Raw genomic sequence first — 16,054 nt, 5'->3', positions numbered from 1 at the left:
ATCTATCCGTGAGTTTGTGATAATGGAAGCTCATTGTCTATTGGCACATTTAGGCGCCCGTAAAACTTACAGTTACCTTAGAGAAATCGTATGCATCAGCAATACCGGGGCCAAGTAGGTAATGATCCGTAGTGATACGTAATTCTGTAGTGCCCATAGTAACGGTCCCATTTGGGTAACACACACTGATGTACCTGTAGCTTGGTACCAACGTGACATGGTACTCTGTAGTGATCTGTATTGTAACGCGAGTGCTGTGTAGCGGCGTGTAGCATGCTTACCATGGTCCATACCCCTCTGTATACAACTGACATACAAATTGTAGCATACTACCACAGATTTGTAGCATGCTACCACAGATTTGTAGCATGCTACCACAGATTTGTAGCATGCTACCACAGATTTGTAGCACATCATAACACACTGCAAATAGGTACAAAGGCATATATAGTATCCACTTTCATTTGTATAGTGTTGTGTGGCTATTCCTGCAAGTGCCAATATCACACTGAAAACCGAACCATTTTTGACTAAAATGGGCAATTTTAAAAATAGATAATCTATGTTTGGATCGGACCAAACATGTTTCTATTAGTAGATGCATAACTATTAATACGTGACGATCTAAATATGGTATCTTCTAATCCACACCCGGCAGCTGCCCCGCTCATTCACCCAACTACCCTTCTGGACCGTAATCTAGTTCCTCCTGTGGGATAGAATGGAGAGTCATCCTATAAGGGTTGGGGGGGTTCTTCGTAGGCCTCATAATAGCACTGATTATGGAGATCTAAATGATGCAAAGAAAGAAATGAATAAAAAAAGATACACACCATCCTTCCTCAGCCACTTCCCTACATAAGCGAGCCAAGCGAGGACCTTGGTTCAAGGTATCCTTCTCTGCCTCTGCTGCAACCAACATGCAGGCATCATACCTCAGGGAGTACTCCTCTCCCTTGAATTCAATACCCGAACACGGACCACCTCTTGCAGGGTCAATCCCATCCCTCCACTCCTCAAGACAGTTGTGGATCTACAGCAAAATGCTTGTTAGCAAGGCAGTGCCAATAGCAGGAGAGAAATCAGAACTACACAACTGGCCACAAGCGCAAATGCTTTGTGGGGAAGCGATGTCTTGAAGAAATCCGTCTTTGTCTCCAGACCTTTGATGGGGACTGCAACCCCTTTTGTAGGATGGTAGAAGAAGTCCAGACAGATCTTCTTCACAAAAGGATGTCCAAATGGGACATCGTGATACTGGAAACAAATCAATGAGTGGTAAGCCAGGTAAAATGGACGGCGAACTCACTCGGGTTTTGGCAACACCCCGGTGGTATTTACCATTGAGTAGCCAATATGCTACCCTGTCCTTGATGTATTCGATCTCCCCCATCTGATTTTCAAACATATTGGGGTTCGCGGCGATGACCTCCGACGGGACTTCGAGGCCATACGCATTTTTGACCAGGGGTCTGATCATCGTCTTCAGTCTTCCCCGGAAGGTTGACGCGTAGACAAATGCCTAATGAGAACAGACACGTTAGTACGATATCCTTAAAAGAACACGCTAAAAATATACCGTTACGGCGGTATTCCTGTCTAGGAGCATTTTTTTCTCTGCAAAGTTATGTAAACCAATTAACTAAAATCACAGAAGACAGAACTTACTATCAGGCAACACTTTATCCGTGTTCATTCTTTCAAACACGGTTACTGCCATCTTCACACATCCATCGGCGACTAATAAGTGATTTTCCCGAGTGGGAAAGGGGACCTCCTCTACTACATACAGGCACATCAGTTTGCGTGCAATTTTGAGCACATCTTTCCAGTAACCAGTAAAGGATGCAACTGAATGCTTGGATACTTCCCTAGCAGAAGAAGTACTGGACTTCTTATGAGCGATGTGTGCCTCACCAAGCACCTCATCATCGTCAGATGCTTCGTTGTTCTCCCTTGTCAAACCTTGGGATACGGCTCCTTGCGAAACAGCCGCCTTGCGCAATGCCTCAGGGCGAGGTGGCTTGTTCGCCCGATTACGACGACGGTGTTCTTGAAGAACATCCTCTACTTCCACAACCTATATCAATAATACATTAGCTAGACATTAAATACAGCAGAGAAATGATTACATGGGGGGAAGGCTGGCGGAGCAATGCCCTTGCTCTCCTCTCCTCTTCATCATCGGAAACTTCATCAACCACTGTCAAACATAGGTGGTAAGCAAACACGACATAAAGGTGGAGTTAAACCAACGCTGGGCAGCAGGCTCTTCATCATCTTGACCCGCGTCGTCGTAACCTTCATCACCGTCGACATATTGGAGAGCTTCTTCATCCCCAATATTCTCTTCATCAATTCCTTGCATGCATTCGTCCCCTGATGCTTCCTCAGATCGCCTTTCACCGTCACTATCCCCCTCTTCCTCCTCCTCATCTTCCTCCTGCTCTATGCCTTCGTAATCTTGTTGCTCCTCCTCGTCTTGATGGCTGATGCTAGCCTCTTGGTGGGCGTTATAGGCTGCTGGATGCACTGGCTGTTGTATGGGGGCATGTTGTGTTACAGGATGCACTGGTTGTTGTACGGGGGCATCGTAGTATTGGACAGAATTCTCTACCGCAGGGGCAGCGTAACGCTGAACAGGATTTGCTGCGTGTTGTACAGGGCGCGGGACAGGATGTGCTGCATGTTGTACGGGGCGCGGGACAGGATGTGCTGGCTGTTGTACCGGAGCAGCGGGGCGCTGGATGGGGGCAGTGGGTCTTTGGACAGCATGATCAAGCTCTGAGTGCTCCTGATTTCTCTGAGCTGCACGTTGGATCTGGACAGGAGGGGGGGCACCCTGAGATTGTCGTGGGCTTGGTTGGACTTGTTGGACATCCCAAGGAGCAACTGAAGGCGTTGGCCTTGGTTGCATTTGAATAGGGGGACCTACATGCGGCACAACGGTAACCTAGATGTGCTTGGAAGATAGCAAATTTAAGATTAGAACAGTAGACTCACCCCATTGCGAGTTTTCTTCAAGGGAGGCGCCATCTCATTTTCAGGCATGGCGCTAGTATCCACATTGGCGGCCCTTGACTTCCTCTTCCCAGCCTTCTCGAAGTCAATAAAAATGATGTTAGATGTTTTCTCCTGCCGAGCATTTACTCCACCAAGACCACGGGTGCTTCGGATAGGACGGCCATTGGGGTCTTTTTAATAAGGAGTTCAGTGAATCTCAACAAAGAAAATGCTAGTACAGACCTGCTTCAGGAGCCTGAGGTGGCTCGTTTTCTGCCACGGAGCTCGGACCCTGTTCAACCTCTTGTCCTAGATGGATAAAACATTAAGTATGCGGATGTAATGAGGATATATAGATGATACCTTCAACCGTGGCATTGACAACCGCCTTTTTCTTTTTGGATCCTTTAGGTGGCATATTGGGCTGGTTTGACGGTTGTAATGCAGAAATAGAGATAAGGGGTGGTGAATTATGTCAAGCTACGATCCGGAGGTATGCGAAATTAGCCTCTTTTCAAAATTTAAGGCGACGGACATCAGTCAAAAATATATCGTGCCATATAGAAATTACAGGTACTGAAACAGTACCCCTATCTACTACAATATATCACATATACATTATAGTCAGATTCCATGTCCTACTTAGAGTTAAGTAAAGTTACATCTCAGAGGGGAAAAGACTGCACCTATCATGATCGCGGATTATCCTGAGGGTGCATTAGAATAGGTATTCCCCGACTAATGAGGGATACCCGTAGACGGGCGATTTCGAGCTGGGTTTCAAACAGAAGATCTTCATTGGATTTATATGCTCGCATAATGTCGTCCATATAACAACGTAGCTCTGCCTGAACTTCTAGACACCTCTGTTCAGTGAGTTGAAATTGGTCAAGAGCCTTTTTAACGGCCTCTATGCCTTGATTCTAGAGGAAGGTGGATTAAAACATGAAAATAGACCTAAAACGAAGAACTCTGCCTCTTCGGGTATGCTAGGGAGGCGGCGACTTTGAGGTTGCGAAGCGTTGTTGCTATTGGAATGGTTCATGATAAAGATAGGCAACAATTTGGTGTGGTGGTGGTGGCTTAAGTTCAAGACGATCAACACATTACGAACCATTAGCACTGTTGATTGCCGAAATACACTTAAATAGAATGACATAAAACCCGTATATGTCTACAAGTCCGTGTTCGAGATACAAGTAATGCTGCACCCTACATATTTACAACTTTGACACCACGGGACGGGGGGAAGATTTGAATCAAAGATGTTGTCGGAAAAGTTGGGAATGTATCACCGCGTTTCATACGAGTAACGGGATATTTATGTACAACGCAAATATCCTTGTCTATTGATCGTATCCTGAATATAATCCCCATTGAATCGCCCTCAAGCGGTGTAACGAAGTCGTCCTTTTTTACAGGATGAATTGGAAACAACACTGATTTCGGTAATGTCAGTGTACGTCCCAGTAATGCTAGGTGGGCAGTATCGTCGGTAAGGCTGAGAAGTTCCATCGCCACTTGATGGTCGCCCTTGGATTTGTCTACGACTTTTAATCGTAATCCTTTCAGCTTATCGTATTTCGTATCTAGCCAGTGAGCGACGGTTGAGGGTAGTTCTGCGATTTCCACCGCCGAGTGTACAGGTATTGCTGAATACGGATTCCATGCAGGAGACAGAAAACTTGCTACTGTGGACGGCATTGGAGTTGCTCCACCAGAAGGCCCGGGGTCTTGAGCGGAATTTATATGTTCTCGGTTGCTTGAAACAATGTCAGTAAGCACCTGACAGTCAACGAATCAAGTGAAACCACATACTGTATAATTAAATGTGATATTTTAATACGTTCCACCCTCTGGTTACGAGCTTCCAGCTCAACGTCTGCAAAGCCGTCGGGGGTAGTGCTTTTAACGATGCCATAGTACCCCTTGAATGTATTATTCCCGACAACGATGACACTCAAACCTATATAGACGTCGTTGTGGTCTCTTTCTCCAAGCTTTGACGAATGACGCTTTCGCGGGCGAAGAGTAGCATGGGCAGGGGGGACGTAGAATATGACTGTGTGGATGGGCACAATGACCTGAAAAATGTGTTGAACACTACTGAGACAAAGAGAATGACAGTTCACCTACTTCGCGTTCGTGCTCTGGGGCGATAATACAAACAGATCTTCCATCAAAGTCTGACACCCATCCATGGAGATCTTTGTGATCCCCTTCAACGACTTCAACACTATTGCCTATCTGGAAAGCTGCACGTAGATCGTGTAGTGCAACTGCTTGTGTTATACCTTGGGAGGGGATGTGCACTTCCACCTCAGCGTCAGAAACACTCTTGACCGTTCCAAAAAGACCTAAGTATTCTCCACCAATAATTTTGACTCGATTATATCGTTTCAGTCGAGTCATGGAGATGGCTTTCGAGGCTTGCGCTAAGGTCTCCGTCGTTACAAATGGACACTCGCAAAATTGCTCCAACTCGGACGATGTTGGGAGGACATTGGAAAGATATTTGAGATCGATGGCGTCGAAATCCGTGATAATAAATCCATCCTGGAATATCCTGTCGAGGTGCGATTTCTTGATGTTGTCCGGAGGTCTGGGGATAAGAACAACACTTTTCCGACCCTGGAATGTGAACACAAGGCCGGTAGCATTTGCGTAGGTCGTCCAAGCCTTACGCTTTCCAGCAACCTTGACCCACGATTGGTCTTCAGGGCGTGAGGGTGGGGGATGAGATAGGATCTCCATACATCTCTCCAAGGATAGCCTAACTAAATGTGTCGGATTAAGCTCTCTAACGAGGCAGGCTAACGTATGCGCATGTTGCATTGATGGCGCCTCGACGTAGATTCTCCCAGGAATTGAGGATTGAGCGAAGACAGACCGGGCAAGGATGATGGGAAATGTAGGGTTCGTTGACATCTGCATAATTTTGAAAGCGACGGCCTCTTCGCGTCCAACCTATCACTCGTAAGGTGATCAATAAATGCTGACTGAAGACTTATATTATTTTTGCGTACCTTGCAACCTATTTCATACATGATATCAGTCGCGGAAGGCATATAATTATTATCACCAAGTCCTCCTGGTTGGGGATTGCCATATTTCTGTATAAGTTCTCGTGAACTAGATGGCTCTATATCATTGTCAGGACGAATTTTCATGCGTGAAGGCAGAAGCATGGGCAACAAATCGCTCCATTCATCAGCGTTATCTGTATTTTGCATGGCATGATATAGCCGAGAGTGTGCAACACGTTCCTCATCCTCAGAGTATTCATCGTTATCATTCACTGTATGTCAGAACCCATTAGCATCAGTACATATTGAGCAGAATATATGTAAATTATTGGAACATACGTAGTTGGCCCCCTTCATAATCAAGCTCTTCCGAACTTTCATCATCATCGGAAACCGCTGCTTCAATGTCTATGAAGGGATTAATGTCCTGATTTTTTGAGATCATAATTAAATTTCCCTGAAGTTAGTGATTAGATGGAGGGTTGGATTAGTACACACTGTGCGGTTGCCTAGGCTGTCAAGTCGTCTGCGTTTATAACTAGACATTGTGGGTCTTAAAGACTGTTAATCGATGTTCATCTCACTTAATTTATCATCTTAACTTGTGATAATTTATTTTTAGATACTACACAACCTATTACTATGATAAGACGCTATGATGAACGGAAAGAGAAAACATATGGTGAGAAACACGCTATTTCCGGAGCGATTCTTTAGGGTAGGTTTCCCGTCCTGAAGTCACGAGTTGGTTAAAAAAACGCCCCCTTACATCAGCCGCATCACCGTGATGCGGCTGATGTAAGGGGGCGTTTTTTTAACCAACTCGTGACTTCAGGACGGGAAACCTACCCTAAAGAATCGCTCCGGAAATAGTGTGTTTCCAACTTGATTGTTTTTCTTTCCGTTCGTCATAGCGTAGTACCCCTCCCCATAGATTTAACATACATTCTAATAAAATAGACATAGACAATACTCTAGACACTCTATAATAGTTTTCGTTCAGTTAAAATTCATCTAGTTGAAAATTTGAGACACCAGAAAAAAACACACAAAAAAAAGTAAGTACCCAAAGAAATAGAATGCAGGGTGAGACGTTGAAGTTTTGTAGTGCAAGCCCAGAAGATTTCCCCCGTTGCCCGACTCCAAGCTGAAGAAATTCTGGCGTTTCCCTTCGAAACGCAGGTCGTTCGTCAGACTCTGGAAAACATGTTGCCAGAGTCGCACCCACTCCGCGTAGGTCTTAATTGGATTGCCATTTATGGTACTAATATCAAGTTTCTGTAGAGGATGGTGGATTTCCTCCGACGATATGAGGACTTCACCTTTTTGAATTACGATGTTTCATCATCGAGCATGCGAGCGGCCATCAAGTATAGGCAAAGCTTGGCTGCCCTTCAGAACAGCATCGTAGAGACACCCTGCGTAACCTCGGCTACATGGGAGCAGGCGGGTAGCTTATTTGCAGCATACCGTCTACTCGATCTCGTAGCGTTGTGGCCAGCAGCCTTTGGACCATCGTTGCCGGTGACCGTGCCCCTGAATGAAATACAGGCCAGCACAGGAACTAAGGAAATATTTTCACGGTTCAAGGTATGCGATCATGAAGTCACTCAATGTTAATTCTTAATTTTCAAACAATTATTGTAGCTTGTAGATGACTTGAAGGACTGGCCGGCAATGCTCTGCTCTGCCAGGAAGCGCATCCTCAGAGCCGACTCTAAGTTGCACAGAAACATCAACACCCCTTCTATCAGTGACACGCCGTCATCCGCTTTCACCCAGGGCGGGCCCTCGGAATCAACGCTATTACTCTGTCTGGCGCGTAACCACTTCAAGGGTGTTGTGGGGAAAATAATCGGGAATGTGTACTGCGCCTCGCTACACTACCAAATCTTGTCAGGAATGCGCGGTATGAAGGACGATGAACACGTTCTACCAGACATTCCAACGGACACGGCTACTCTTGCAAATCTCTAGTAAGTTTTCTTTCCTCTATTCATTGATACAATCTGCTCAACATACCCTAGTGCAAGCGGCCATCCTGATGCTGCGTTGTTCCTCTCAGAGGTCACGCCATCTCATTTAAAAATTCCTCTGCATGTCGCCCTTTTCATATCCCCCATCCTTCTTTTTGTGAATAAATCTTGGTATTCTAAGAAATGTGACCGGGAGCAGCTGCTTAAAGTAGGTGTATCCACATCCTCCCAGTTTAACTTGGATTAACGCACTCCTTTAGGCCTCAAAAGCGCTCGGTAATTGTCGCCGCCGTGTTCTGCGTGAAGTGGAGATGGAAATTTGGAAAATCATTGCAGCGCAAAATTGCGACATCCAGTCAGCCTTATATAAACTTGTTATCTCAGACTGCTGGATGGAATGCGAGCGGGTAATTGCACAAGATCCCGCGTTTCACTTTTTCATATGTGTGTTCTACGTACTGTAACAAAATAACAATTTAAACTAATAATTGGCCAGCGTCAACGAGCAGCGCCGAGGTTACAGCAAATTCTAACCTAGCAAGGCGCAGCACTGAACCACACGGTAAGTTATAAGCAAAGTCTGCGTCAATTACATGATTTAAATCCGTTTAAAACAGCTCAACTTCAGACCGTTTCCCATCATGGTGAAAAAACCACCTGTGAAGGGTCCGACGCAGACGCGGAGGGTGACGATGATCACGAAGTGGACACGACGGAAATGGTCAGCATGGGTCAACGGGAGAACGGGGACAATACGGTCCCTACCTCAAATATACAGCCTCCGGAAGACACGTCTTCAGTGGCTGGCAAGGATGTCAGCATGGGTCAACAGGAGAACGGGGACAATACGGTCCCTACCTCAGATATACAGCCTCCGGAAGACACATCTTCGGTGGCTGGCAAGGATGTGCCCACGGACGAGCAACCTGGTTTGCCGCGGAGTGATGATATTGGATCTGGTCTACTTCAGACTGAGAATACTGGGCCCTCAACTGCAGGGGATTGTGAGATGAACGTCGATCCGGAGCAAGCTGATGTCGACCATCAAATAGAGGATGGTCCACATACCAATGGTCCAGAAAATTTGGGAGACGGCGGGGCTGGACAAGGAGCTGAAGGGTCTTCTGACGAGGCAAATCGTATGTCGGAAGTTCACGAGGGCGAAAAGCAGGGGCAAGACGGAGAACGACCCGACGAGGAGAACCGAATGTCAGAAGATGGTGAGGAGGAAAGGCCAGACGACAGTTCGTCGGACAATGAGACCGAGAAGCAGGGGCAAGGGGATGTTCCACCAGTCCAGGAGGACAGAATGTCGGTCGATGGAGAGGGGGTAGGCCCAGAGCAAAACAATGATTCCTCAGACATGGAGAGGAATACATTGGAAGACAGCCAAGGCGAAAAGGAGGGGGAGAACGCACCTCCTGCTCCTCTTATTTTGAGGATTCCTCCTGTTTCCCAGATAAACAGGAGCAAAAACACCACGGCTGACTCCTCTCAGAAAGGGAAAGGGAAGGGCCGGCAGGGCCTTTCCAAGCGGCCTCCCAAACGCAAGCCGACGCAGGCTACCGACACATTTGATTCGGACGACGACCTGTGTATTGATGTCGATCTGTACGACAGCAACACCACCCTTGATGTCGTCAGCACTCCGGAGAAGGTGTATGGCACCAAAGTTTGGTCCACCTACAACGGTCGTGGCCAACTTAAAAGTTTCTGCGTTGTTGCCCATGTAAGTCATTCTCGATATTGATTTTTTCGTCATTTATTTATTCTCCAAACAAGAGTCAAGCCGACGTGGATCGTATTGAAAGGGTTCTGGAATTGGTCGAGAGTGACTACGTCGATGGAGTTCCATTGCACATAGCACGTCCCGAAGAATCATGTTTTGCGGTATTCGACCGCAGCACCACGAAATCCATGTATCTGATGGAGTCTTTCTCTGAAAGGAACGTCGTCCTTATGTCTCCTTCTCAAGAGGAGTCTATTTCAACTTGCTCCGACGAGTTCTACAGCCAGGTACGTCGCCATATGGGTGATATGACGAGCACCAGGTCAATCCAAGGTGTGTTTCCTCTTCGATGTTTTGATTTTTCTTTCTGCGTCTCATGCTAATGGCCGTAACAGATATGTCGACCATGTCGTCTAACCCCATCGAGAGGATTAAGCGTGGGTCCCTCTCTCAGGTCATGGAAGCAGCGAGGATGAAAGGCAAAAGAGGAAAGATCCTCAATGCCCTCGACATCCCTTTACCTCATGCAGGCGCTCACTCTTTTGACTTGAGTACTGAGGCGGCTGCTCTTCGGGCTACATCTGGTAGCTGGAAGTATAGTACCCCCGTCCCATTTGGTGATATGTCATGGGGACTCGTAGCTACAGAGGGGGCATTTTCAGATATCCATATCGATGCCAATGGTTTCTGTTCCTTCATCCAACCTCTTCATGGACTGAAGCTGTGGATTATCATGTATCCCAGACGGTTGGATGTTGACCTTTCTTCTGACCGCCGTGTATTTCTAGGAGACAAGCTGGATTACGGGGAAACGCACCACCAAGACTGGATTTACGAGGCGATTGTTCTCGATAACCAGTCAGAACTGTATGTGATTTTTGAATGTCCTACCCATTTGATTATATTGACGCTACTTTGAAAAACAGCTTCATGAGACCGAATACTCTACATATGGCGTATTCTATCTCCTCAGTGGTTTGCCGTGGCGGACATTTTTACTCCTCCACTTCCTTCGAAGAAACCCTGACAGGAATCATTCACTGTTTTACCGCTGGATACAGGGCAACGAATACGAATCATTCAACGTCCCGATTTTTCCTGCAGCAAACCATACATTGGTTCTACAAGGTTTTGGTTGAAGGTGACAGCGACCCAGAAGGTATGAGGTTTTTTACCGTTTCCTACAAGATATCTGATTCTTTTCTTCTATTTTCTCTCAGATTTTTATGAAATGTACCATGTCCCATTCTACAGTACGCAGTCCGGATACTCGAGCTTGATAGCTCTGTGCGTGTGCATGATCTTGGCAAATGCGCTCGACTACGAGACCTATCGAAATCCCGATCAGATGTTCTCCACCAAGACTTCGGCACAGTTAGACGCATGGATGCGGTGGGATACCAACAGCCTGAGCGACGAAGAGCGCAAGGCGTGCATCTTTGCCCGTGGCGAAGCCTTGGCTATTCTAGAGTGGCTATGTCATCGCACGAAGTCCATCCACTACATGATTGAGACGGACAAAAACAAGGATGCACAAAATATCATGGCGACAGAAAAGTTCCATGAAATGATACTTTGCCGCTATGCCCGTATGATTCTAGCCTACGACGCAGAAGCCAAACATAACAACATTGGTGGTGCCCCTTGCTGTACCGACACCAGTTTGCTTTTTGTCCAGCTTCAGGGCGTCTGCAGCGGAGAATTGAACAAGGTTATATGTCGCAGTATCGACCAGCTTCCTCGTTCCTCGGTCCCAAAGATGCTCAAGTTACCCGTAATCACTCTCATTGACTGTGATGCCTGTGCGGATTCCTCAACGCAATTGAGTAGGTGGACCAGTGTCTGCCTTTGGATATTCACTAACCACGTCACAAACTAGGAACTCCCAAGGAGATTCTGGAACTTGGTACGAGTGTGAGGGATAAACTGTATCTGGATGGCATGAAAGTCAAGCTGGAGAGCACAAATCCGAGTACGTGTGTTCGATTATGCCTTTACGTCGCAAATGCTTATCTCTTCATCAGAATCAGAGTCTGTTCCGCCTTCTAAACGACGGCGACTTTGATATTGTACAACACATTGACACACATCTTGATTTACATACATGCCATGTTTTATTTAGTACTGAAAGGCGTGTATGTCCTGTAACATAATGACGATTGTTTTATTATCTGTAGTTGTGTGCTGCTCGTATCGCCAGACCAATACGCAAATACTCGCTGGGATGAAAGCTTCTGGCTTTACTGTAACTGCTGTGCGTTTGAATTTATCATCAAGGTCAATGAAATCAACTAACTTACGTTTGTTGATGCTTCTTCCACCCACTTCAAAAAATGTGTTAGTGTCTTTGTTCTGGTGCGTATATACAGTAAAGCTCTTCCGAAGCCCTCCTTGGATTGTACTACGGATTGGTTGAATACTAACCCATGTGAAATTTGTTTGTATTAACGGAGACATAATCAGATAACATTTATAGACCCACTGCACGTTACTGAACATTACATTATCAGTTTTTTTTTCGTATCTTCGCTTTTGTATGAGTCGTTGTTTCAACATGGGAAAGGGCAAGGGCAAGAGAACTCAGGAAATCTGTGTGCGTTGTCCTCGATGCAACAAGCCATTTGCTAAGCATGCAGATGTCCAAAATCACATCAATCAACCAAAATCGGCATGTTGTTTTCAATATGAGAACGTTATGCATTTTCAGTCCAATCGTTCAAGCTCTACATCTAGATCAGCAACCCCCGTATCTCGAGACCCTTCTCCCGAAATTGGTAATTTTATGGAAGTGGACTATATTGACAATTTTCTTGGCGCGTCATCAGAGATGGAAGATGACCCACCCCCCAAGGCATCAAAATACAACTATCCGTACGTGAAGGAGGATTATAACGGGGCTGGAAGAGCATTTGGAACAGGCCTTACATTCATGGATCAGCTCAAACAGGATCAATTCGAACCCCAGCGGGCGGAAAATTTGTACTATCCTTTTGCCTCGAAAGATGAATGGGAGCTCTCCCTGTTCCTACTTCGCTCTGACATGAGCGTAGGAATGCTGAATGATTTTTTGAAACTTGAACTGGTAATTGAGCGTACATTCCCATCATTATTTATTTCAGCTGAGTCGATCCCGTATAGATAAAAAAACTCAACTTGTCCTACAAGTCGGCAAAAGATCTACGCAACCGGGCAGAGATCCTTCCCTCTGGTCCGCAGTGGAAGAGTCAAACGATTATACCAGAAATACCAAGCAAAAATCAGCTAACGCTTTTTTACCGCGATGGATTGGAATGTATCAAGGCGCTTCTCATCAGTCCCTTGCTCCAAGATAGCATGCACTTTAGCCCATTCAAGCTCTTCGACAAGTGCAACGAGATGATGCGGGTATACACTGAGTGGTTTAGCGGTGACATTGCGCATTTTATGCAGGTTAGTAGCAATGCCTTTGTCCAAGTTTGACGACAGTATAACAAGGTTCCCAAGGACCAGCTCCCAAAAGGAGCAACACTTGTACCTCCTATTATTTCCACGGATAAAACCAACATTTCCAACATGACCGGAGGCCGTGTCGCCTACCCTGGCCTTATCAGCATTGCCAACATAATGATGAACGTTAGAAACAAATCGTCAAATCATTTATTCCTTCTTTTTGTTCTTCTTCCCATACCAAAGTTTCTTCATCGCTCCAAAGCTGTGAATGGGATGATGGCAGCACGGCTATATCACCAGTGCATGGACATTGCTCTAGAATCGGTCAAACAAACTGCGAGGGTGGGAACCACCATGGCAGATGCATTGGGGAATAATCGTTTCTGCTTTACACCGCTTGCTGCCCTTATCGTTGATACTCCAGAATCTGCTCTGGCGGCTTGCGTCGCAGGATCCACATCCTCTGTGACGTTGGCACAATACGAGACGTTTGGGGATTCCTTTCGCCACCCTTCCCGAACTGCAGATCATACAATCAACACCATCATGGCCATCAACAATGTTAAGCCCCCTAATCATCTCGAACCATATCTAAAAGAAAGCAAAAAGCACCGTCTCAATGGGGTTCACCTACCGTTTTGGAGAGATTGGCCCTTGTCTGATCCTTCTGCATTCCTTACGCCTGAACCCCTTCATCACTGGCACAAGATGTTCTGGGATCATGATGCAAAATGGTGCATTGCTGCAGTCGGAGGTTCCGAATTGGATTTTCGATTTTCGATTTTACAGCACCGCACTGGTTTCCGACACTTCAAGGAAGGGATTTCTTCCTTGAAACAAGTGACCGGTAGGGAACATCGGGACGTTCAGCGATACATTGTTGCTCTCATTGCAGACACAGTCAGTACACCCTTTATCTTAGCCATCCGGTCTCTGATGGACTTTCGGTATCTCGCACAATCTCAAACAATCTCCGAGGCAATGTGTCTCAGAATTGAGCAGGCACTGCAAGATTTCCATGCCAATAAACAAGCCATCCTTGACGCGGGAGCACGTCGAGGTAAAAAAAACAACCCAATCGATAATTTCTATATTCCAAAACTCGAGTTTTTGCAAAGTGTAGTACACGCAATTAGACTAAATGGATGTGCAATCCAATGGTCTGCAGACACGACAGAGCATGCACATATCGAGGTGGTCAAAGCCCCTTCCAGTTCCAGCAATAATCAAAGATACGAGCCTCAAGTTTGTCGATACCTTGATCGTCGTGACAAATTGCGCAATTTCGATTTGTTTACAGCTATACGAGAAATGAGGATTGATTTTCGGGCTATACACTCTGCAACAATTACGGATGAGGAGGAGCAGGAGGAGGGGGATGAGGGGGAGGAAAACGGCGAGGTTGTGATGGACACAACGTCAGAACTTCTTTCAACAATCATGCCGATGACAACCTTTCAATCAGCAAAGTCCAATCGCATTGTGGATTACTTCTACAAAGCTAGTCTCTATGAGCGTGGCGTATTGGAAGGCCCAGTCCCCTACAGAACATTTTCTTGCAGCAAAAACGTTGTTGCCCATTTATCTAGGGATGCTAGTTCCAAAAGATTGCATATCGACGAGGTTGCGAGCATTTTTAAAATTCCCGACCTACGACCAGCAATTGCCGATTATGTGTCACTCATCAATAAGGAATCAAATCCGAGACAGACCAATTCTCGAGGTTATCACATCAAGGGGATAACTGGCAGGCGTGTTTCTCCTCCCGGTTGTCCGTTGCCGTATTCAAAACTTGAGGTATGGCATAAGGTCCGTATACAGTCGACTGCGTACCAATACCCTCATGAGATCCTGGAGGCAGTCACACTTAATGCATATCCGCCATCTAACAAACATCCTTTTGGATACTTCGATTCAGCAATCATAAACGTGGATGAATCTGAGGAGTGGCCTCGCAGCGGGCTTCAAGGTAGTACTTCTTTGTGACTTTTTTCCGAACCCCGTTGACCAGCCAATATTGTAGGCCATTCTGTCGTCAACATTCGTATTATTTTTCGCATTGTCGGAGAGACACCCAGTACTGTGTCTCCCGATATTACTGGAAGATTTCTCGCATACGTCCAACGTTTTGAGGTTTTAAATCAGCCACAGTCTCTAGGTTCTGCGATCCGTGGACCTTACCCAGAGCCAATAACCGGCATGTATAAATTAAAACGAAGTCAACGTACAGATAACACCATTATGGGTGGAATTTTACCATTGAATCAAATACGCTCCCTGGTTGATCTGGTCCCTCAGATGGGCGAGAAGGCAAGGCGAAGCCTTACTACACATAACAGTCATTCCACTAGCACCGAGTTCCGATTAAACAAATATTTTGACAAAGAACTCTATTTGGCCCTGTCATCATAACATATCCACCTCAGGAAACCCACAAAGTTTTCAATCCCTAATGCACATTGCCACTCAAATTATCACCCAACACGCCGGCCTCGTTGTACACAAAGACGACTCGGATCAATATCAACAGCCGCTTCTCACCAGTCCCGCTTTCTCACACTGTATCATCGTCACCTACTGCATATCCCTCCATCCATCTCATCTCTGCAGAATCAAGTCGTTCTCGCTCATCTTCCGCTCACCACCGCCCAAACTCCAAAGGATTCTTCCCAGAGTGCCTCTTCCTCTAAACAAAAATTCGCCTCCAGTCTTGTCGGTCCGTCCTGTCCTCAATTAGCGCCCATCTTGCCGGAGATACTCACTTTATTTTTTCAATTCCATTGCAGATTAAGCTGTCAGCACCTTATCTGAGATCTGGCGCCCTCAAGACATTCCCTCCCTATTTCTACCCACTGAAGTCCTTTGAGGATTGAGGACATCTGGAAACATAC

General features: G+C 46.1%; 4 protein-coding genes across 4 annotated transcripts; 2 read left to right on the top strand and 2 right to left on the bottom strand.

Moving 5' to 3' along the window:
• Window positions 1–679: 679 nt before the first annotated feature.
• JR316_0012051 (uncharacterized protein) lies at window positions 680–3,421 on the bottom strand (the record flags this gene model as incomplete). Its single annotated transcript, XM_047897688.1, has 11 exons — window positions 680–776; window positions 834–1,033; window positions 1,093–1,257; window positions 1,310–1,522; window positions 1,580–1,617; window positions 1,669–2,080; window positions 2,133–2,203; window positions 2,257–2,953; window positions 3,004–3,194; window positions 3,247–3,312; window positions 3,367–3,421. 11 exons carry the CDS (start codon window positions 3,419–3,421, stop codon window positions 680–682), a joined length of 2,205 nt encoding a protein of 734 aa, XP_047742577.1.
• A 794-nt stretch (window positions 3,422–4,215) lies between these two features.
• Window positions 4,216–6,575, bottom strand: JR316_0012050 (Transcription elongation factor SPT5; the record flags this gene model as incomplete). The annotated part of the gene is made up of 6 exons (XM_047897687.1): window positions 4,216–4,765; window positions 4,822–5,087; window positions 5,140–5,970; window positions 6,030–6,301; window positions 6,369–6,456; window positions 6,528–6,575. The coding sequence occupies 6 exons, from the start codon at window positions 6,573–6,575 to the stop codon at window positions 4,216–4,218; spliced, it is 2,055 nt and encodes a 684-aa protein (XP_047742576.1).
• Window positions 6,576–7,235: 660 nt separating this feature from the next.
• Window positions 7,236–15,149, top strand: JR316_0012049 (uncharacterized protein; the record flags this gene model as incomplete). Its single annotated transcript, XM_047897686.1, has 16 exons — window positions 7,236–7,262; window positions 7,314–7,619; window positions 7,677–8,005; window positions 8,057–8,213; window positions 8,266–8,449; window positions 8,502–8,567; window positions 8,623–9,734; window positions 9,788–10,067; window positions 10,130–10,601; window positions 10,661–10,893; window positions 10,955–11,560; window positions 11,614–11,710; window positions 12,468–12,816; window positions 12,873–13,163; window positions 13,200–13,346; window positions 13,407–15,149. 16 exons carry the CDS (start codon window positions 7,236–7,238, stop codon window positions 15,147–15,149), a joined length of 6,399 nt encoding a protein of 2,132 aa, XP_047742575.1.
• Window positions 15,150–15,615: 466 nt separating this feature from the next.
• JR316_0012048 (uncharacterized protein) lies at window positions 15,616–16,036 on the top strand (the record flags this gene model as incomplete). The annotated part of the gene is made up of 2 exons (XM_047897685.1): window positions 15,616–15,879; window positions 15,950–16,036. 2 exons carry the CDS (start codon window positions 15,616–15,618, stop codon window positions 16,034–16,036), a joined length of 351 nt encoding a protein of 116 aa, XP_047742574.1.
• Between the last annotated feature and the right edge of the window lie 18 nt (window positions 16,037–16,054).

Source organism: Psilocybe cubensis, chromosome 12 (genome assembly GCF_017499595.1).
Source record: "Psilocybe cubensis strain MGC-MH-2018 chromosome 12, whole genome shotgun sequence".
NCBI lineage: Eukaryota > Fungi > Basidiomycota > Agaricomycetes > Agaricales > Agrocybaceae > Psilocybe > Psilocybe cubensis.
This window is presented reverse-complemented; position numbering and strand designations above follow the sequence as displayed.